The sequence below is a fragment of the Phytophthora infestans genome, genomic scaffold (genome assembly GCF_000142945.1).
Source record: "Phytophthora infestans T30-4 supercont1.27 genomic scaffold, whole genome shotgun sequence".
In the NCBI taxonomy this organism is placed as follows: domain Eukaryota; phylum Oomycota; class Peronosporomycetes; order Peronosporales; family Peronosporaceae; genus Phytophthora; species Phytophthora infestans.
Genome location: NW_003303732.1, coordinates 414,156 through 436,954, shown reverse-complemented (window position 1 = coordinate 436,954; position 22,799 = coordinate 414,156). Strand labels below are relative to the sequence as shown.

Below are 22,799 nucleotides of genomic sequence, written 5' to 3'. Positions count from 1 at the left end.
TTGACACTGAGAGCTGCCTACCATAGACTGAATATACCTTGTCTATCGCTGCGTCACTGGTAAAACCTGAGCGCACCAAGCTAGCGACTACGTCCCAGAGCTAGAGAAGGCGAACTTGCTCGCACCACGCTCGATTGCCGTAAAGTCTTTTGCTGCTTTCAGGTCACCGCATCCGACCTGGTATTCGTGCCAAAGTTCACATAAATATTTCGGCCGCTTTGAAAGTACAGCCGTAGACGCTCGGCGAGTCGGAGGCGGATTAGGTGGAGATGTAGTTATATCCTGCATAATAACGTCGCGCCGAAAAGATGGCTACATGGCAATTCGCTTTAATATGGCCTGAATCTTCGGTAGCTCTCGTTGGTTCTTTCGCCGTAAACGCATGACTTCGTCCAGCACTTCGGCTGCTTGGCGTCGCCCAGCTCCAATTTGCGAGTGAAGGGCTGGTAATTCACGGCGACTACCATCTCCGAGTACAGCGCTACCACGGCATGAACCTCGTGAGCTCTCGCTTGTACTGGCTTGTCATAGTGCTGGGACTTGTGGCGTTCTTTTCTTTCTTTGCAAACTTCTGGCTTGGATTTTAAATCTGGTTCTACACTAAGTACGTTTGCAACCTGACTTGCTTTTTGTATCCGATTGGCCTGCCACCGTGTGAACAACTCAAGTTGCAATCACCACCCCACCGTTTCGCGCTGTACAAGGCACAATTGTGATCTATACGCTACGTGCAGCCAATCAGAGATCAGGATTTTCAAAAATACAACCTTGGTTGCAGATGGCCGATAATGTACATTCAGCTTTTTCATTTAACATGTACTTCAGAAGTAAATTTTATAATATTTTTTCGCCCTTTAAAAGGGCGAATGAAGCTTGTGCTGAGGTTAATTTTCCTCATTCGAGCATGAGTTTCAAACCTGAGAGCAGCACCACCGAAATGGCGGCAAAAATGGAGATTGCAAGTGCAATACAGTACTTGTAATTCACCGGTAGTTTATGAGAAAACGAAAGAAGGACTCTATTGTTGTAAAAGAAGACAAACTGCTTAGAGGTGAAATTTCCTGCGTGAGGTGTCGAGTTGGTGCTGCTTGTGAATCCACTCGTACTCACCGAACTTGGTGTCGAACGTTCCCTGCTGCAGCCATCGCAACTTCATTGTAAAGCGCGGTCCAATCTCTTGTAGACGCGCCTTCTTCTCGTTCTCAAACGTGTAGCGGTGGTGTCGTACGAAGATAAAGTCGCGCTGGTTGTGAAACGTCACGACCTGGTGACCCTCAAACTCCGGTTGGTGCTCAAACAACGAGCCCAAAAATCGACCCACCCGGTGACCCAGACGCGTCGAAAAGTTGTTGAGAATCAGCTCCGGTTGGTGGTTTGTGCGGCGACCGCGCTCCTTGATACTGGCGGTCAACTTCACGTTTGATACCTTGAAGAACGCTGTTGGGCCCTCAGGTAAGCGGCTAACGAGCATACTGTAGCAATAAGAGCAGTTAGGTATTGTGCAACATAAATAGAAGCAATCAGCCATCAGCTTACCCATTGCAGATCTTGCTTTTCTCAGACAGCACGATGAGATGCGTGAACTTCTTGTTGCTGGCGAATTGCACAATCTCTTTGATGTCAAAAGTCCCGCGCTTGTAGTAGAACGAATTGGGTAGCAGATCCATGAGGTCCTTGATAAAGTGGTACAGTTCACCTGAAGGGAACGGGCGCGTGGTGATCATGAGCTTGGGTGCCTCCTCATTGGCAAAGATGCTGGCGAACTCGTCGTCACGCTCGTCAGCCTCGATCTCCTCGTCGCCTTCGTTGCTGACCATCGTCACTTCCTTCTCACGCGTGTTGTCGATGGTGCGCGGCTCCATTTTGGCCGGTGCCTCTTCACCCATCTCTTCGGCCTCGCGTCGGCGCTTCAGCTGCGCCGCCTTCTTTGCCTCCTTCTTCTCCTTGCGGAACTTCTGCATCACAATCTGGCGCTTCATCTTGTTCTTGATGTGCGACGGGTTGCGCCGCTCAAACGCAGGCTCGGCTCCATCGGCATTCGTCTCACTGCCGTCATCCTTCTTCGCTCGCTTGTTTGGAGGCGCCATGGAGCTCGCAAAGCTTGCTCGTCACTTTAGCAATTGCTCGTCGTCAGCCAGCCAAGCCGTAATTTGTGTTCTGTACTTAAAAAAAATGATAGTTTGATGTGGACCCCATGCAAACAACACAGAAGGTTGACGTAAGTAAGTACAGGCAGATTATTCAAGTTGGCTCGGAGTCAGCAGGCCATGCGCGAGGAAATGGTGGAGAACGGGCTCAAGTTCCTGCAGCACCCGAATGTTCAGGTGCGTGCTGTGCTCTGCAGTCTCGTATGTGCTATTCTTACCCCGCAGATTCACAGTCAACGCCGCTTTCCGAGCGAGTTTCGTTCCTGGAGGGCAAGGGAATGACCAAGGAAGAGATCCAAGAGGCGATCGAGCGTCATCAGAATGGCGGAACAGCGACTACCACTACGCAATCTGTACAGCCGCCAGGGCAGCAGCAACAGCAATTTACAACAGCAGCACCTATGATGATGACTGCAGCTGCGCCCATGCAAATGATGCAACGCCGACCGAAATATCCTCCCTACGTTCGAGTGTTGTGGACAGTGTCGTCGCTGGTGGGTGCGGCTTCGATCCTTACATTTTTGTGGAATTATGCAGTGCAGTCGGGCTACATTTCATGGCTGGTACGTGGATTCTTGCTGGGCTAGTGGTAGCATTACTGGAAATTGTGTACCGACAGCTGTCTTGCTATTGCGCTTACTACTACAGCGACCAATGCCGCCTTTATTAGAAGCTGCTAAAGTAAAGGAGGAGAAGGAGCAGGAGGCGAAGAAGGACGAGGCTCTGCTGGCCCAACTTTCGAGCGTGTCGGCGGCTATTCAAAAGCAGACGGCCGAACTGGCCAAGTTGAGCTCTTCGTTAGACGAGAAGGAGCGTGACATGCAGAGTAAAACGTTGTTGACCGCACAGATTTCCAGCTCTCTGGCTGAACAGGGCAATGCGCAGTCTATCGCTGAATTAAAGGCTGAGATCTCGACGCTGAAGGCGCTGTTGCTTTCGAAGAAGGCGGAAAACTCTGGCGAATCCCATGCAGAACTGGTGAAAGAGACGAAGAAACAACGTGTTTCTGCTGCCACAGGAAACATAGCTACTGAAGCGACTGCAACTTCAGTCAACCCGCAGCAACCGCCTGTGGTCTTGCAAGCTTCCAAAGCTGAGCGGATGGAGAAGGCATTGAAGAAGCTCAGAACCGAGGTATGTGTCTCGCTATACCTTCGCGCTCTGTATTTTGTCCGATCATTTAAGGCTGTGTATTCCGTCCACATGCAGAACTCGCTGGAACAACTGAAGCTGGCTGCGGGCATTCTGAGTATGTACGTCAAGAATCTCGTCGAGGTAAGGGCCAACACCAACGTCGTGTTGCTATTTCGTGTCAATAGTTTAGTACCTGACAGATATTAATGCTTTGTTACAGAACCCGGACGTGCCTCGCTATCGCCGAATTGCTCCTGGTAACGCAAATTTTAAGCAGAAGATCGAGCCCCTCAAGGTACGTTTACGGCGGCTTGAAAACTAGTGACGTTGGTACTAAGTGCTTTGTTTTCTGTCGCGCAGCATCACGAGGAGTTGCTTAAGTCCATCGGCTTTGAGATGGCAGGTCTTAACATGGAGTGGAAGTGGCATACAGCGAGCAAGACAACTGGCGCGTTTGACGAGAACATCGCTATTCTTCGCGCGCTGCTGAAGGCTCTTCAGTCGCTCACCAACCCAAAGTCATCGTCCAGTCTGTCGCTTGAGGAGATTGCACACGCTAGTCTAGAAGAATATTTTGCGGACAAAAAGAAGCAAGATGTGGCTTCAACCACGACCACTACGACTACTGTCACAACGTCCAGCACTACTGAAGAGAAGCGTCAAGCGGTGCACAGCAGCAAAAGTATGTTCAGTGCCCCGTCAGAATCGGCCTCAACGAGTCTCGATGCATTCATGGCTCGTCTGGAGCAACAAACCAGCGTCAGCAGTATCGCCAATGTCGAAACAAGCATGAAGAAGGAGTTTTCATCCTTTTCCTCCGATCCCATTGCGGCTAGTGAAGTGGCGTCAGCTGATGACGAGGAGAAGATGCCTGTGCCAGTAGCCAGCTCCATCTCTCCGACGGTGACGGCAGGTGGACCGTCGTTTCCGGAGTCTTTCAAGGAGGTGATGGATCTTATTCAAAAGGGTGAGACGGTGCCAGGCATTCGCGACATCGAGGACAAGTTGTCCGTCGACTCCAGTGCGCTGCTGAGCCAGCAGATGAAAGCTGATGAAGCAGTAGCAGCGAAGCCATGGGAGAAGATCAAAGCATAGCTCCAACTTGGCGAATAAAGTGTTGATAACGATGCAATCTTTGCGAAACAGAATGCAAATTAGTTGTGGTCGCTGGCGTCTTAAGAGTTCACAAACTGCCGCGTAGACGTAGGTTATTCTGTATACTACTTCGTAGTACAAACAAGGTCGTGACGACATGAGAACGCCAGTGTCTCTGCCAGCCGATGAGATCTCCGTGTATGTACTATAGTACTACTTGACAAAAATGCGCGTCGACTGAAACGACATTCCTCGATAGCCACGACACATGTAACTGCCCGCATCCAATGCGCTCTGCCGTCGCAGCCTGCGACGGCTCAAATAAAGACCCGCAGCATCTTCACTTCACGAAATGTAAGTCACATCTTCGCCACTGCGTCGTGCTGTGCTTCAACTCAGTCGCCAAGAACGTCAACTCACACACAGCAGAGAGCCGTGGAGGCTGATCGTTCGGCGGCACCACGTCGAATCCGGAGCTGGGGTTCCAGTCTGTCTGGTACAGTGTGCCATGCTGCAGACGATGCCTCAAAACTAATGCCAAGAAGATGTATAAACTTTGTTTGGCTATTGAATAACTAGAAAGCGAAAACTTTTGCGGCAATGAGGCCAGTTCTCGCCTCTGTTCTCTGGATGAGTGCGATTTGTCGCACGATACTGCTCCGGATGGTGGTTTATTTTGATGCCATGGTGGTGATGGATTGTGAGGCCTTACAAATAGCTTGATTAAAGCTGCTGCCACTAGATCTTTATGCCCTGCAAAGCCGATAGTTGCAGGCTATCATCGTTTTGGACGGGAGACCCGCCGGATAAGAGTCGTTTATCCGGCGTGAGCACTTCTCCAAAAATATGTGCAGAACGACGGGCACAGTTTCCAGTTTGCCTCGAGGGAGGCAAGTGATTGTTTTGTGGCGATTCCGGTCATGGACTTTACTATATGATTGAAGGCAACAGAACACCTAACGGTAGGTACGTGTTTTTCAGCGGCCATTCGATGTACACTATCGCACGTGATGAAGTCTTACACTACTGTGTTTTGGTCGTGTCTGTAAGATCCATCGGCCATCTTCCTGTTCTGCCATCGCCACCAGACGCTGCGATCTCTCGATGTTCCATTCGTGAAGCTGTAGCTTCTGAGCTGTGTGTTCTGACACGAAAGTATGATTGGTTCTGATCGACTTTGTGGATCAGTTCGGTCGGGCACGCGATGGCCAAGAAGAACGAGCAAGTGGGTGAAGTGGCTGCACACGATAAATGGGTTTACAGGAAGAGTTGCAGCCTTCCTCGTGTCGTGTGTGGCCTCGCATCCTTCTCTTTGTCGTCACTTTTGGTGTATTTGCGCTCGTGCGGATCTTGCTGCTGCTGACTTAATGCAAACGCTAGTCTTTCGGCATCTCAGATCATGGTGGTGACGGGGTGCGAAAAGGTTGGTGAAATGAATGGGTGCTGTTTTAAATACGTTTTTTATTGTGTGGTTTTAGTGCTTTTCTACTTTTTCTAAACTGATGTCGGCATCTCGACTGCGTGTAACATGGGAAGAGTGGTGTCTGAAGTGAAACGACGTAGGCACGTTCGCCGTACAAGATCATGATCGCCCGCTTCTGGTTCGATGCTTGGATGCTTGGGCGCAGCTCACGAGGCGAGCGCTCTCGCTCACTCTCTCGTGTCGCAGCCTTTTACAAGCAGTACTTAAACTTTTTTCCTGAACAAATCGTTTTTTCGGCGTCCTTACCGCGTTTGCGCGATAGTCTTCCGTTGTTCGCCGCTCGCGCCGCAGCAGTGCTTCCCAACAACTTGTCAGCACTTGAACTATCGTTGGCAATTGGGAAACTCTCAAGCAAAGACGCAGGCGTCGCCGGAACCTGCGCGGCCTCGCGTGGGCTTTCCTCACTGTCTTTGCCATGTGACTTGACGTCGTGGTCGAAGTCATGGTCATACGGAGATCTGCCTTGACTACTGCCACACTCCGGGGACGTCACGCAAGCAGCGGAGTCCATTGGAGACGTCACCATGGGCGACGAGTGCTCTTGCTCCACGACGTCCAGCTCTACGAACGACGCGGGGCTCTCGACCGGCTTGGGCGGGTGGAACATATAAACTAACTTGGACAGTCCCGCCGCGAGTACGTTCGTTTTGATGTACGGCGCCGTGTAGGCATTCAGCAGGTAGCGAGCCGCATCTAGACAAACGGGGAAAGAACACATCTTTCTTTAAACATTGCCAGTACCCACGACAAACAAATAGTCATGTCAATACCTTGCAAGGTATGCAGAGGCGTTGCCAGCGCACTCCACCATGGCAGACCGTTGGCTGTGCATAGCTCCTCTGGCACGTATCTCTCGTAGAGTCCGGCCAGATACACCGCGCCAGCCGCCAGGTCAGCTGACTCGAGTCGCAAACATGCCACCGTGTACGCACTGTCGTTCAAGAAAGACCATGCCACCTGTTTGATCTTGCTGCTTTGAATCTTAGTATCCTGCTCGCTCAGATGCTGCAGACGCACCACCTTATCCACCTTCTCGTTGATGTACTTGTACGGGTGCGACAGTGTCAGCTCGTACGAGAGATTGTGTAGTACAACACCTTCCATTGAGATGATCTTGCCCGCAATTGCTTGTGGATCATGCTTCTGGATGGCGAAGACCTGGTCTTTCTCAGCAACCTTTCGTACTGCAATGTACTCCTTGGCGACGTAGCCGATCTTCCTGGGACTCTCTTCGGCCTTGGAGCCAAGCAGCACGCATGCGGCGGCTACCAGGTACTTGTCATAGCGCACGATCGACTGTCGCATGTAGAAGCGGTGGAGATAGTTGTCAGCACTGATCTGAGCGAGCTTGGGTAGGTCCAAGGCTTTGGCCATCTTCTCAATAAAGTCGCACGCCCTGCGGCGCAGCATAAGTTCGTCTGTGTACTTCATGCCGTCGCGCTGGGACGGCGTGGAGCGCAGCTCCTGTTCCGAGAAAATCCAGTCGCTCGATGTAGCAGTCATGGCTGGGTGAATGTGGCGATGTGTTGAGTAGTAGGTGGGTGTTTTAGGCTGCAAACTCTACAGAACAAGCGACACAGTAGACGGTTAGAGCGCCTCTCTTCCCCCTACGACACTAGAGGCAGCCATGCTTTACCTGGTAAAAATGATCTCCACCGATAAAGGGCGCTCTGAAATAGCGAGGACGGGAAACGGGCCGTGTGACTGCTTGCGGGCCTTTAGACTCTCGTCCGGTGGCGACGAAAGCGCTGCGAGTGGTGGCGACGGGCAGTCTAGTGCTCTAACCTGTTCTTCTTTCCCTCCTGTTTCCCGGGTACTGCTCCCGAGGTCGTTCGTCCCTCAAGTCGCTGCTGTCGGCGTGCGCACTCTTCTCCAAGCGCGCGATTCTTGAGTTCTCCCCCCACTGTCGCGCGGCTTTTCTTCGCGTCTTATCGAAAAGAATTGCAAAAGAATTGCAAATGAATTGCAAAACGAGTGGCCAGAGCGCCATCCCACACCAACATCTTAAGTTTTGTAAGAGTCAAATTAAACGGCTCTCGGGACGGAGGTCGTGGAGGTATGCGATGAGAAACCTTAATTGTCGCCCTATTAAAATGAACTTTTACCGCCCCCGTGGCAGAGAACGTTCTAGATTTATGTGCGCGGGAAACGCACGCCAGACTTTTTTCTGGCTCCAAACGTGAATTCGGTAAGATGCTCAAATTCTGTGATACCCAATTTTTGTAAGCAATATGAAGAGCTTTTCCCAAAACCAGTACCATATGTGAGCTTAGCCTGTAGCACCAGTTACTGCGAGCTGATTGTACATCACCAAGGTGATTTGATTGGAATTATTTGTCAGGCATGAGTGATTCTAGCGACTAAGTGACTTGAGTACTTATTGTCGTAGAGCAACGAGTATAATCGCGGCGATGGAGCGGACAGTGAAGATCGAAATGTCTACAAAGACGCACAATATTTTATAACTCCACGGTATGTTGGTTAAACACCAGATATGTTGGTTAGACACCAGATATTGGCGAGATATTGAAACAATAACTTTTTCCTGATAACGACAATCATAAACATATTTTCAATGATCTACACAGCGTCGAGTCTAATGATCATCTACAATTACACGGCGTCGACGTATACAATTACAATACATCGCTCTATGAAGCAAACTATGTATATGTACTAATGGAATGTTATGCTTGTTTGTCAATGCTAGCACTGAAGCCCCTGTATCGTATTTTAAACGATGCCAGAACGCCAACGCTCATTCGTCGAGGTAAAGCTCGCTTTTGTCTTCTAGCAAGGCTATTTCACGCTTGTTATGCTTCAAAATCACTTGTTTTTCAGCTCGGAGGTTCCCCGTCCGGGTGCGAAGCTTGCTCATGACAAGCCCACCAGTAGAAAATACCCGTTCTTGGAAGGCGGTCGTCGAGCTGCGTCCGCACCATACTCTGGCCATTGCTGCAATTGACGGAGACTCTATTTCACCCGTCTCACGGAACCATTGACACAGGTCCACATGGTTGCATGTCTCGAACAAATTAAAACAAACTTGTCCATCTTGGCGCACAGTCGTCATACGTGTTCGTAGTTCCTCTCTTAAGAGCCCATGCAAGTTTTGCCGCTCTGCAACATCAATCCACTTAACAGAGAGCACTTTCCAGCGTTTTAATTCTTGATCTGCTTGAGTATGATAGGTCCCTTCGCACATCTCTTCATGTGTCTTCAACGGGTCGCCACAAATGACAAACTCGTCTTCATCACAAGTGGTCCTGCGTTAGTCTCTCGAAGTCACTGGAATAGGTCTCTTGTCACATTCGTTTTCATGTGTCCTTTTCAGCTTAAAGAGCTTACGAAGCTCGTTCTGGGACAATGTTTCGGATTGTTGGATAATTTGATCACGAAAACTATCGTCGTATGAGGAGCAGCTCAAAATCGACTGGACCGCAGATTTCGTTCGAGGATTAAGCAGTTGTGGCATGACATGCTCCGGCGTTAATGCTGGTGCTCGCTGGCGTAACAGAGCCGATATTCGGGCGATCCAAGTGTGAGCTCCACCTAACATATCTTCCTTGGCGATTTCCAACCGAGGAAGGTTTTTCTCATTAGTGAGCGATGTTCGCCCCGACTGCAGATCATAACATCTGAACTTGTTCGCACTAAGGCGATTGGCAGCGAATTTAATTAGCATGATTGCTTCCGATGCCAGCAAGTGTTCACGTTGAATCTCCATCAGTGCTAAGTGCTCAACAACATTCTTGATCCCATCCAGTTCAACAACTAAACGCCAATCCTCATCCAACAGTGCAGTAAATACAGACGGGTCATCACTTGGCTCAGGTGACTGAAAGTAGGCTCGAAAAGCTGGAAAATTCACAATCGATCGTTGCATTAGGCTTGACGCAGATGCAACACGGACGTCGACGTCAAGTAATGTAGATAGAACCGGTAATTTCAGGTATTTTTGCAGGCTCTCAAGTCGATCTGCCCTCTGGGGAGTGGAGAAGTAGTTATTTAGCCTTCGTAACTTTCGAATAACTTTGGACCCTTCCGGAAGTGCGCCACCTTCAGTCACTACCAGTCCACAACTAGTGTACGTGTCGTGCATCAGTGTCAAAAATGCTTGACCATTTAAGTGCTCCACATAAACAGGTACCCCATGCGTGTCATACTCTGGTAGAGCTGATGGCGATGTTGCATTTGTTCCACAGGAATCATTAGGATGTCGCGACGCTGGCGGTGTGCTACGCAGATTATTGACGGGCGAAACAACAGAAGCACCAGTTTCTTTTACCGTAATATCTCGGCCAACTGGCGGCGGAGGTCCTAGGTACTGATGTAGACAATCAGTACTACAGAATCTAATGTAGACAAATGAACACAACGCATTGAGTTTCACGACGTGTATGGTAAAATACATGTGCACTGTAGCTTTACCGTTTTTCTAGTGTAGCATCAGCGTAGACGTCGTTGCTACACAAATGATGAACACCTTTCCGACAAACACAACACGGCAACACTACTGATAGTTCTGGACAGCAGCAATGAATGGCAGCACACTTCATTATCTCGAGCCACGACGGGTACAAACGCCCTCAAGTCAGAGCTTAACGGTTGAGAGGTGGTTGACTAAACCTTGAATGACACAAGGAGCCTTGTTTTATTTTGGTAGAGATGACTGGTGCTCAAACCTCTGCATCTCTTGGAGAGCGGGGTGGGGCTATTATTATTATTATTATCGCTTGATTATAGTAATTTTGTGGAACTTAAGAAAACTACATTGTGACTATTATTGTAATTGTTTAAAAGGTCGAATATAATAATTAATAGTAGTCACGATATTATTAATTACTACAGAGTATTAGCAGATATCATTATACTAGCAATCCCTGGTACCCACACAAAAATAAAGTGGACCACTTTATATTTGTAGCGCTAGGGATTTTATAAATACAAGTAACATATTTCTTTCAGACTGTTTTGGAGCTTTGTAAGTACAATAGACGCAGCTGGGGCTTCCGCGTCTCCTGACTTTCGCTGTCCCGTGTGCGGACACGCATACTCCAGTCGATCAAGTCTCCAAAAACATGTGCGGAAGAACAATTGTGATCCGGAAACAAAGAAAAAAAAAGAGAAACGAAAAGCGCGAAACGCGCGGTATCAAGAAAAACTTCGACAGCGGAGGCTTAATAATGGAAATTTACGTACTAACGATGAGGAAGCTGAGAAGGTCGGGACTCTCGAAGCTACTGAAAAAAAACGATATAAGTGATGAATGTCTTGTCTGCTACACTATCACGAGACCAGGAACTTAAGCTCGGGAAGGTGAATTGGAAAGTGAGATATATTAAAGAGTTAGAACTTACTGCTGGTCTCCTAGGAGACTCCTTAGTCGTCCACTGCGGTCTTTTGTAGCAGGACAACCGATGATGTTTATGGTGATGCTCGCTCCTTCCTTGAGCAACAGCAACTTGCGTGTCCATGGCACGCAGGCTTGAAGTTCTTGCCGTCTTCATACACAACATGTAGTGGCGACCATGGCTGTTGGCGCCGGAGCATCAGCTGATGATGCTCGAGTGGAGTGAATGCATGTGCTGCTTGAAGAAGTGAGGTGTCAGCACGCTGTCACCTTCAGCGAGCTTCAGCTTGACAGAACGTCGTCAGCACCACATACACAAGCCTTAACAATCCTGACGCTCGTCCTACAAATGAAAAGAATTGTGAAGACCGGATTTGTGGCGAGTATTTGCCATACATGCTGGCAAAATGTGCAGCCCCTCTCTTTATTAGCCCTTGCGGCAATTTATTTCAAAAAGTTTGCAGTAACGACTACTTGAAAAACAATGGCTTTACGCCTTTGTGCCCAGAATGTGGAATATATCGACTTTCGCTTCCGTAGCTGGCTTTATATACTTAATTCATTCGAGAGGACAAACATATTCTTCTGTCTTGTTTTTATACAATACTTCTGCCAACAATTCTTGATGCTGTATTTGACTTTGGTGGTTTATGTCAGTATAGACAATTCTCTGGATATTCATATCCAGAGTTTTAGGGGCGATCGAAAACCGTCGACGATCCTCTATAGAATACTAGGGTGCTACATTTGTATTATTTAAAGTATAGTGGCTTGCAGGTGATTGGCTAAAAGGACGGAATACCTAATAAACTACGGTAAAGCATAAAAAGCACTGGTGAATGTCGTTCCAAGCCGCCTGGGTCAACATTCACGCTATCTGGTTTTAGGTGGATGTTGCTCCAATATACAATACCACCGATGGTGGGTGGTACAGTACATGAAGGCTACATGATTTAAAGAAGGGAATAGATGAATACTAATAGGATTCCTATTGAGGCCGTCTCGCGTCAAGACAGCAAGGTCGGACGACAACGCACGTTCGACCGCGGCTTCTTCATTTTGGCTAAATTGTATTCTCATACACATCAACCTTACGACGTAACGCGTAAGTAAGCCCCCCCCCTCTCACACGCACACTCACACACACGCACGCACGCACTCACACACACACACACACATCACACACATCAGAGGAAGAAAACGAATTACCACGTCGGGTATTACAAAGGGAGGACTGACAGTAGAGAAAATGATTCTTGTTCCGCTTCGTCATCCGACTCGCAGGATTCCTCAGCGTTCATCTTTCTATGTCGCCGTCACTCGAGTGAAAACGTTATCGCAGTTTATCTCATGGCCCCCCTTACAAAAGATTTTTTGGAGTATTTTACTCCAAGTCGTGATGCGCTGGCAGAAACCCAAAGACTTCATGCAATTGAGGATCGAACAGATTGAGAAACCATAATGCTGTGGAAAAATTGTTACAGGTCTTCTTTAAAATACAGCACTTTCTTAAGTTAGGGTACCAACTTGTTTTCAAGTTTTCGAAGTTCGGGGATAGCCACTCAAATGAATGACTATCATTCTCGCTCGGTTTGTTGATGTCTTCTTCTAGACTAGAAGTCTTAGTTAAATCGCAATTCTTCTCTTTTTTTTAGTCTAAAAAGTCCTTCATTCCGCACTAGTTATTACTTTTTGAAAATACCGTAATATCCAGAGCTTCACCGGGCTTAGCACGGCATTAGTTTTTAGATTAAGACGCGTTTTGGAATCATATCCTTTTTTGTAAGACGCCATTTGGAGTAGGACGCAATTTGGAGTAAGACAATTTTTGGAGTAAGACAATTTCTGGAGTAAGATGATTTTTGGAATAAGGATTTAGAAATAAACTGCATTCTACTATAAAGTATTAAAGCGATTTTATTAAGGATAGTCGATAAACTATTCCTCCTTATAGCCGAATCCGCCTTATCTCGCCCAAGCATTTGTAAATTTTACGACCTTAACAAATTCGTTAGGCATCTACTATGACTCTGCTCGATGTGACAAGCCTTCATGGTACATCTGAACTAACCTTGGGACAACGGTTCCAAACAGGGCGGCTGGCAACGTATTTTATGCAAGATTACAGCTTTAGCTAACTCACAATTGATACCACATGCGGTATCCCTCCCGAATTTACGTGATATCATTTCCGGTCGTCAAGTGAGCACTGCGGCAAAATTACCTGCAGAAGAACCTTCTACATCTCAAGCCACAGGAAACTCAAGTCGCATGCCAGTAAATTTCTTAATTAATTAGTACTCCGGAGTAATAAAATCAAACGTAACCTACATACAAGACACAACGTTTATATCCCATCGAATGCGTCCACCTCACCACTAAATTAAATTCTATCAGACCATTTGACTATAAATCGCTGAAAATAAAACTACTATTGTCAGCTCTATTTTGACAGGAATCTGTAAATTGCTAACGACACGTTCACCAAAGTGAGATTAGTAAAGTCTTTGTTTTGGAAGTTTCAGTCCACAGTGGCAATGGCATAGCAAGATAAGACTAACTGCAGGCTCTCGAAATTGTCTCCGTAGTTGTCACTCTTGTCATAGTTCAAAAACGCGTCGCTCAAGTCAAATATCTGGACCCACATATCCATGTTCCCAGCGAAGTAGTTGCGAGTACAGGCGCTGTATGGAGCGACATCATTCTGGTACAGGCAGGGGCGGAGCCAGCCAAAATTAGAGAGGGGGGCCATAGTGAGTAGGGTTAAGTATTTCCACGATTAAATCCACACTTGCGTATTGAAGCACGATGCCACCCAAGAGACAGAAACTGCAAGCAATAACAAACTTCTTCGCCAAGCAACCTCGGCCGTCCCCGGATGAAGTCCAAGAGCGCACTAATAATCCGGTACAAACTTCATCTCTAGCAGAGCCTACTACTCCACCTATTTCATGTAGTGCGGACTTAGAATCGTCATCTGCAGCTCAATGGTGCCACGAAAATGGCATCGCGGAAGACCCACTTGACTGCCGTGTTCACGACTTTGTTCGTTGCGATCCTGTGGACCGCCCTCCTAATATTTTTGCAATTAGACAGCTGCAAGAGGATCCGAAGCTACGTCGTTGAGTCATTTTTTCATATTCTAAGATGAATTTATTTCGACCCCGCCTAACGTGCTATCCGAGCCGCTCCTATGGCAAGCGTTCGAGATCATTTCAGCATGAATGGTTCGAAAAATATAAGTGGTTGGAGTATTCTGAAAAAGCAGACGCAGTGTATTGTAGATGGTGTTACGTAAGCCGAGAAGCAATGACAGCAAAGGACACTTCTGTGTTTGCGCGTCCAGCTCTGGGCTTTCACAACTGGAAAAAAGCTACGACAAAAGACGGTTTTGTCGCCCACGTTGGTCAGCCCTGTTCTAGATATCATAATGCTGAAGCTGCATTTTTCGAAGTCCTGAGGGGAAGTTGTGATATTACGATAGCTCTGGAAAGAACAAATGCAAGCCAGCGAGAACAAAATAGGAAAAGACTTCGTCAGATTTTAGACGTGTGTTTATTTCTCGCGCGACAAGGTATTGCTTTCAGAGGCAACGACGAGAAGGTAGGCGTTATTAGTATTAACGTTTAAAACGGAGTCCTAATTGACAGTTTTTGATTCTTCAACAGGAGACGTCCTGCAATAGGGGTGTTTTTTTTTAAATGCTGTCTTTTTTGGCTCAGAGAATGCCAGATTTCGCGGATTTGATGAACTCTGCCGCCGCAAATGCCAAGTACACATCTCCTACAGTACAACGGGAGCTTATTCATTGCGCGGCGGATGTAGTTCGTGAACATATCGTGGAGAATGAACTTGGACAAGGGTATTTTGCGCTCCTAGTAGATGAAGCAACATGTGAAGGTGTAAAAGAATACATGGCTATTGTAGTCCGGTTTTTATCCAGGCATACTGGTGAAATTCGAGAACGTCTTCTGGGTTCGGTTCACGTTCGCGATACCTCTTCTGAGTCACTTAAATCTGCGTTGATAAATCAAATCACAATTTGGGGAATAAACATTTCTCGGTGCCGTGGCCAAGGATACGATGGGGCTTCAAACATGTCCGGTGGATATAATGGGCTACAAAAATTGATCCGAGATACTTGCCCGTACGCTTACTACGTTCACTGCTTCTCTCACCGCCTTAATCTTGCAGTAGTGACTGTATCAAAACAGACTGTCTCTGTGACGGAATGCTTCAACATCGTTCAGTCTATTCACGCTACTTGTAGTGCATCATACAAAAGGAAAGACAGTTTGTATGGTTACACGCAAGACGAACTACAACAACTAATCAGCAGTGGTTATCTGGAAACCGGTCGAGGTAAGAACCAGCCTCTTGCAACTCAGGCTTTAAGTGCCACGCGCTGGAATTGTCGTGTGCGAGCTTTATTACGGATTAGATGGTTATGGACTCCAATTATTCAAGTATTGAGGCGCGTGGAATTAGATGGAGCCAATCCCGACAAGCGAGCTGATGCAAAGGGCATTATTACAAAAATGCAAACATTTGATTTCGTTTTTCACATGGAAATTCTCATAGTGGTATTGGAAAAAGTAAACATCTTGTCTCAATATCTACAAAAGGATGACATGGATATAGCCTCGGCTTCAGGACTAGTGAGACAGACGCAAACTTTATTCAACAATATGCAAGCTAACAAACTAAAAGACGACGAAAAGACTAGTTTTTGTACTGTTTGGGCTACTGCGGAAGCATTCTGCACATCATTACACGACCCTATCGACGTACCGGTCAAAACAGCACCGTGGTCACGAAGGGGATCACGTAACAGGGGAAAGGAAAGTCTGGTGTCCCCGGTGCGGATCGAAATGAGATTGTCACACAAGAATTTCACTATTATAAAGACGTGTATTTAGCTGTGGTTAAAGGAATTGCTGGTGAATTAAAACGACGATTTAGTGGAGACATTCTTGATCTGATGGAGCTTTGCGGAGGATTAAATGCTCGTAAAAAGTTCATTTTTTGGAACCCTGACTCAATTTCTAAAATTGCAAGCGACTACTATCCGAAAGACTTTGAAAGTCAAATTGAAAGTTTGAAGCAGGAGGCAATCAGCTTCCGTGAATTTGCAATCAATGACAGTCGCTTTGAGAACACCAAGTCCGTCAATCAACTTAGTGTCACAATGATTGCTTCAGATGCACATACAATATTTCCTACGCTGCACCGAGTAATTCAACTAGTCTGTACGCTACCAGTGTCAACGGCGAGCGCTGAGCGCTCATTTTCAGTAATGAAACGCCCTAAAACTCGTCTAAGGACGAAGATCGGCGACGAATGGCTATCCGATCTTCTACTTTTGAGCACAGAAACTGACCTCACAATCAGTATCAGCCGCGATGAGGTACTAGATCGATTCAGTAGTGCATCAGAACGGCGAATTCCTCTATAAGTACTAGTTAAAGGGTGTTAATCTACTGAAATCCCACAACAAAAGTTTAAACTTTTAGTATTTTTTTGCCACATCCAAATTGTATTGGTTATTACTGCTAATTAAGGTACAAAATACTCCTTTTAAAGCATAAAAAACAGAAATTTGTATATTAAAAAGAGTTTCTGCTGGCAAAGTTTGTTATGTAAACTTAAAATATATCCCAGCTTTTAGTGAAAGGGACAAAAGAAAGTTGCTATACATTAACGTCCCCGCCATTTTTTAAAATCTGGGGATTTTTGAGGGGGGGGCCATGGCCCCCCCAAAAAGGGCCTGCCTCCGCCCCTGGGTACAGGACGACCTTCCCACCACATCCGTCAGCACACTGTAGAGGGACGACGTATTACCGTCATGGTTGACTTGTGCAGTGCGATTATAGGCGATCAGTGTCCACCCACACGATGCTCAGGCCCGTTGGCTAGATGTTCCAGTGGAACTAGTACAAATAGTGCTGTTCACTGCGATGGCACGCCGGCACAAAACAAAAATAAAGTGGTCCACTTTATTTTTGTTTTGGTACAGTACTGGTACTGGTTTTGGGAAAGGTACTGATTTCGGAATTTGTACTCACATATAATACTGGTTTTGGGGAAAGCTCGCAATATGAACCCATTGCGGTAATTTTGTACTTTACTTATTTTATATTACGAGGGAGAGGTTTGTATTATCGATTGTTTATTTCTGTCAGAGGGTATTTCAAGAGCAGGGATGACTACCGAAAGGCTCATCTGTACTACATGTAGTACTGTGCTCGAGCTTAGAGGTGCTTGGAAGCATTGGTTGCCTGGGGGTCTCCTCTTATCTATAACTGAAAGAGCTGGCTTGATCTTACATGCATGGTAACTGTCGCGAAGACTTCAAAACAGTTGATGCAGCTAAAACTCTTTCTGTCAGATTCGAAACAGCAAAACGAAAACAGATACACTTCGGTAAGTATTTTCACGAGTTGATTGATGAATCTTTGCGGCTGGCTGTGTAGGCTCTGTATTACATGTAATAGATCAATTATCCAAAGCTACCGGTAGAAGGGGCGCACATATTTGAAAGTGTGTGAGCGCTCAGTATTGCTGTAAAAAGCTGCTGAAAACGTATTAGCATTCCTTTTGCTTCGATAGAGCAGGGACCGTCAGCTCAAGCGACTAGAGGATTGGGTACGAATGCGGCGACGATACATGTACTTGTATACTGGGTTTGTTGGGCCCTGAATCGCATCTTGAGCTGCGACTAGCCATTTGCTAGTAGCAAATGGACTGGTCTCATGTTGAGACTCTTAATCGAGCAGCGTTAATGCAACGTTATATAATCGTTTTACAACTTCACGTTAGCGCAACGCTAACGACATTAAACTGGTATCTACTGGTTTATCGGTGTTCTAAATGTAACAATAGGAGCAAATTTGACGAAAGATTTTCATCAAAAATAGAGACAATAGTTACCCGGACATAGCAAGCATTTAAAACTGCCCCCTAATTTTCTCTGACTACAAATCTCACAATCTACTTAGCGATGATGAAGGATCGCGCAGGCGCTGAGTCCAGCGCGGGTGACGAAGGAGCAACCAGACCGCGGTCGGCCCCGCGACTTGCGCAACTGCTTGCTTGTTCTCGAGTCCAAGATATAGCAACGATTCAGGAGAAGTTAGTGGAGATGGAGAAGTACACGCGCAAGCTGGCAGCAGTTCAGGGCGAGCTGAAAGATCTGCTGGACCAAGAAATCGAATGTGCGAGCGAGCTGTCCTCCCTGGCGTTTTACGAGGCGTCTTTGGGCGACAAATATGTCCCCTCGCTGTCAGTACTACTGGCCGAATGCTGCAAGACGATGCAAGACAAGTAAGCCCGCTATAGTCAAGTTACCGTTGCTCTAATATAACGTTTCTTTTTTAACGTTGCTGAAAGTTAGCGTCGTTCGTATATAACGTCGTCTACAGAATAAAGTTATTCTTCTTATTCGATAGTATGGTGCACTTCTCTGCAGAGATTACCAAGTGAGCACAAAGCACCTATAAGGATTTTATTGCAGAGTGATCTCGACGCAATGACCGACAGCGAACAAAGCAAGATGTCCGCTTGGGACGTTCCAAGACGCATTAGGAGCGCTCAGCGACGTCGAACCTGTCGGATGCAGCCGCAGCGTGTTCAACGTCCACCGACCCAAGCTCAAACTGTCCAAGTTCAAGCCCGCCCCGCTCAAGCTCCAGGCAATGTTATTGACTTGTCTCATGAGGGCGTTATTGATTTAACAAACGATTCGGACCAAGATTAGTATGACAAGATATCCAGAAAATACGAGTTGAAGTTTGAAGTGAAATCTGTAACAGTCAATACATTTCACTTAGCTCCAGTTTTTTTTCTTACCTCCTTTTGAGAAAGAACTGGCCAACTGCCTGCCTATCTGTTTAGCTTCTTCTTTCTCAGCTTCCCCTACAGGCTCACGGCGTGATCTGGATAAGATAATCCACATCAACCTCAACCGCATCACTTTAATAACGTCTCTCGTTACAGCATCGACCGTGAACCCACGTCCGCCATAGATGAAAGAGTACGTCATTGCTGCGACCATGACACCGCAGCTGTATCCATTCGGCTGGGCCGGCGACATTAACCATTCAATGTCCACGTGTATTGGAAACGGGTGTTCTTCTTGCCGTGTCCCTTCGCATTCCCACTGAGAATGCCATTCTCGTAGATATGGCAGCATCTTCCTCGTCCATATTTTCTCCATATCTGATCTGTAAGACGCAGTACATAGCGGGTCGTACATGTACACTGTCATCGCACCATGTCTGTGCACCGCTACCAATATGAGCGTCCAGTGGCATTTCTCGATGTTGACGGGCAGAGCAATAAATTTCATCGAGAAGAGCTTTGATCGCGGTGGAGACGGAAACTTCTCGCTACCGACCACAATAGACGACAGTGCGTGAACGCCAATCTGGTTGCATGTGATGACGTCTAAAGCGTAGTTCAACACGGCATCATTCAGCCACGCACGATCCGCAACATACCCTACCACTTCCTCAAAGTAGATTCCCTGCATAGGGATTTTGTGGTAGAATTTCGTGCGCAGGCACACTGTATCAAAAACCGCACTGACCCCAGAGGCTAGATAGACTAGCATCTGCTTTGATTCAGCTGATGGCTTACCCGACGAATCCGTCTCCTCCGCAAAAAACTCAACGGGGCGTCCTGTGACCTTCGCCCCATCCTGTTTTATCCAATCCAGGTCTCTTTCCCACATTTTGCAATTTTTCTTGACTCTGTAGAAAGTCTTCATTGTGTGGATGCATTCACTGCAACAACAAAAGGTAACAATAGTTAGCAAATGGTACAATAACGTTGCTGTAACAACAATAGTATCGTTTAAGCAACGTTACCGCCCATCTAGCAACGTTATCTGCCGACGTTACCGTGAAAATGGTTCCAGCTGTGGCGTCACCCATACCGCGAGCGTCTTATCGTGTGCAGAGCTGGGCGTTGACGTTAGATCCACCGCCTCCTGCATCTGGCCTCTCGTCTTTTGGTCCTCATTTCGACAAATCTCGTAGTTATTTTGCAGCTTGCAGTGAGACTATCAAGTCTTCCGGAATTACGTAACTATAGCAGTACGATGATGCAGCCAGCGGCGTCCCCTCTCTGACGCGGCGCACGCGGCCACGCAATGTTTGCTCATTCATAATACACGGATACTTTTCCAATATATCAGAAACGGCGTTCAACCCCGCTGTATGATGCGCCCATTTCACGACATCCGTCAGTTTTGCCGTCAGTCCAGTCGGATACTCTATTGCGATGTACCGAGCTTGAGCAGCGACCTTAGACCAGTTTTGTCGCAACTTTTTTCGTGTCTTGCCTTGACGGGGGTGCGGGATGTTGAGATTTATTCCTGTCCTCTTTGTGTACAGGGTGTTTTTAATCCGTGACTTTTCTTTGGTGCACACATTTTGACTTGCGATTGCTTTGTTTTCCTGTCCAGGCTCAGATGAACTCGAAGTCTCAATAATGCACTGCGAGGATTCGGATAGGTCCAGGTCTCCAAGAGAAACTTGAGATAAAGAGGCATCGTCGAACTCGGTGTACGTCGATGGTGCGAAAGTCGATAAGGGCATCTCTGCGGCTGTAATAGCGCCGTCATTGGCAAGATCGGCCATCGAATTGGCTGGTTCCATACAGTTTAACGTTGCTGCATCTGATAACGTTGCAGACGAGGGCGACGTTATCGGATTGAGTGACGTTGTAGCCTCTGTTGTAAGAGAAGGCTGTGTTGGTGGACAGTCGTCCTCACCCGTGTCGTAAACAGAATTCACTACCAGCTCCATTTCCTCCATCAGCTTCACCGTGTCGTGATAATCGGCGATGTCCACATCGAAATTCGCCTCCTCTGCACAAGTGTCTCTGTGACTTTCATCCGTAGACGTACCGGTACGGTGCACCGATTTCTCCACGAGATCTTGCCATTTCTCTAGGGCTTTGTAGAACTCAGCGCTAGATAAACTTTGTAAATGATTTAACAGAGGCTCAAACATGCTTTTTGCCATGACATACTTCTCCTCAGAAGACAGAGCTACGACATTCCCGCTTTCCCGGCGTCGAAGAAGGACGTAGGCTACTCGAGACTTGGAAGCTGGTTTGGATCTGATGGCGTTTGCGTCGCTATTACCATCTAGCGTTGCAGACGTTCTTGAGATTAACGTTGAAGCTGGTGAATCGCGGAAAGACGCAATATGCTTCAACTTGACTGTGCTTGTGACTGCTTCAATTGATGCCGCTCCATCCTCCATTTGACGATACAATTTGGTGGCCTCAGCCATGCTCCAGCGAGAACAAATCGTCATACTTGGCAATTCCTCAAACCCATGTCCATCCCGACAAACAAACATCACATGCTGACACGGCAGCTGTTGACTTTTTGAGAGGCACACGTGCAAGTCCAGTCAATGTCATTGCACGCGTACGTCTTTCTGTTTGCGACTATGTCCCACATACACGGCTCGCGGCTGCGCTTTTTGCACGAAGCGTCCTTTAATGCAGCCATGAACAGGTCCTATTGCTGACGAACTTTCCCTAGAACATAATCACTCAAGATACCTGCGCAAAAACACGGGTACTGTGTCTGGATTTCTTGATCTACAGTTATGTCTGTGGAATGACTGCAACACCTGACGGGTGATGGTAGTTTGGTAAGTCAGCACTCCAGCAACCGCTTGGTCCACAGCAGTTCTCTTTCCAAGTAACTGTTTTAAAAGGTGCCAATTGGACTCGATCCTATTTGTGGTAGTGTTCCCCGCGGAGAAATAGTTGTCCCGCAAATAGTTCGACCACATTTCTTGACATCCTTTCCAATTTTTGTCGAAGTAGGAGCGTACATTTTTGCTTTTCTTTTCACAGAAGTCACAGAACTGTTTGTACGTTCGATCGAATTCAGAAAGAGAAGGGCTACTAAAACGAAAACGTAACAAAGTCAGAATATTAAAATATAACCCTGCTATAAACCAATTATTTCTCTTATACCTATACAACATCGTAGCAAAGTATCGCTGTACCGTGTCTTGGTCCGCCACCTGCAAGCCCAAGCCACTTCGGCACATCTTTTTCCAATACGTGATGGCATGGAATTGGCACGGAGGACCTTCGCATTAGGAAAGCAGTCCTCCAGAACTCTTTTCTCGACGAAGTCCTTGTCAATTACGACAGTCCGGATTCGTACCCACGACGAGCTCTTGCTTTTGAAGAACTCAAAATTTTTCTGCAGAGTCACAGCCTTCTGGTTTAACGCCATGAAGTCGAGAACAGGAAAGCCTCGGCCAGTCGGCGTGGTTGCAACGAGGCTCCCCGTACGAGATATAATCAAATTCAACTACTTAGTTTCCACTGGAAATGACATGTAAGCGATTTACAGTGAAGAACTATGTTACCCAGATAATACCCGACGTTGTTGGTACCGTGCGTCCAGTCTATTGCCAATGTGTCCCCCCATTCTCGAACGCCAATTTCTGTTGAGCACTCTGGATGATTATACCACACGTAACGCCAATTTGATCCTCGATAACCATGGCCTCGCAGTCTTTTTCTTCGGCGAGTGTATCGAGCAACACCG

The 22,799-nt window shown here is 47.0% G+C and overlaps 3 protein-coding genes across 3 annotated transcripts; 1 reads left to right on the top strand and 2 right to left on the bottom strand.

The window, feature by feature from the left end:
• On the bottom strand, positions 1 to 2,107 carry PITG_12678 (ribosome production factor 1, putative; the record flags this gene model as incomplete). The annotated part of the gene is made up of 3 exons (XM_002900047.1): positions 1 to 481; positions 1,111 to 1,472; positions 1,537 to 2,107. The coding sequence occupies 3 exons, from the start codon at positions 2,085 to 2,087 to the stop codon at positions 330 to 332; spliced, it is 1,065 nt and encodes a 354-aa protein (XP_002900093.1).
• Positions 2,108 to 2,425: 318 nt separating this feature from the next.
• PITG_12677 (uncharacterized protein) lies at positions 2,426 to 4,446 on the top strand (the record flags this gene model as incomplete). Its single annotated transcript, XM_002900046.1, has 5 exons — positions 2,426 to 2,645; positions 2,818 to 3,281; positions 3,357 to 3,422; positions 3,502 to 3,576; positions 3,642 to 4,446. The coding sequence occupies 5 exons, from the start codon at positions 2,426 to 2,428 to the stop codon at positions 4,374 to 4,376; spliced, it is 1,560 nt and encodes a 519-aa protein (XP_002900092.1).
• A 1,368-nt stretch (positions 4,447 to 5,814) lies between these two features.
• On the bottom strand, positions 5,815 to 7,737 carry PITG_12676 (cyclin-like protein; the record flags this gene model as incomplete). The annotated part of the gene is made up of 3 exons (XM_002900045.1): positions 5,815 to 6,552; positions 6,630 to 7,419; positions 7,496 to 7,737. 2 exons carry the CDS (start codon positions 7,360 to 7,362, stop codon positions 6,050 to 6,052), a joined length of 1,236 nt encoding a protein of 411 aa, XP_002900091.1.
• Positions 7,738 to 22,799: the final 15,062 nt, after the last annotated feature.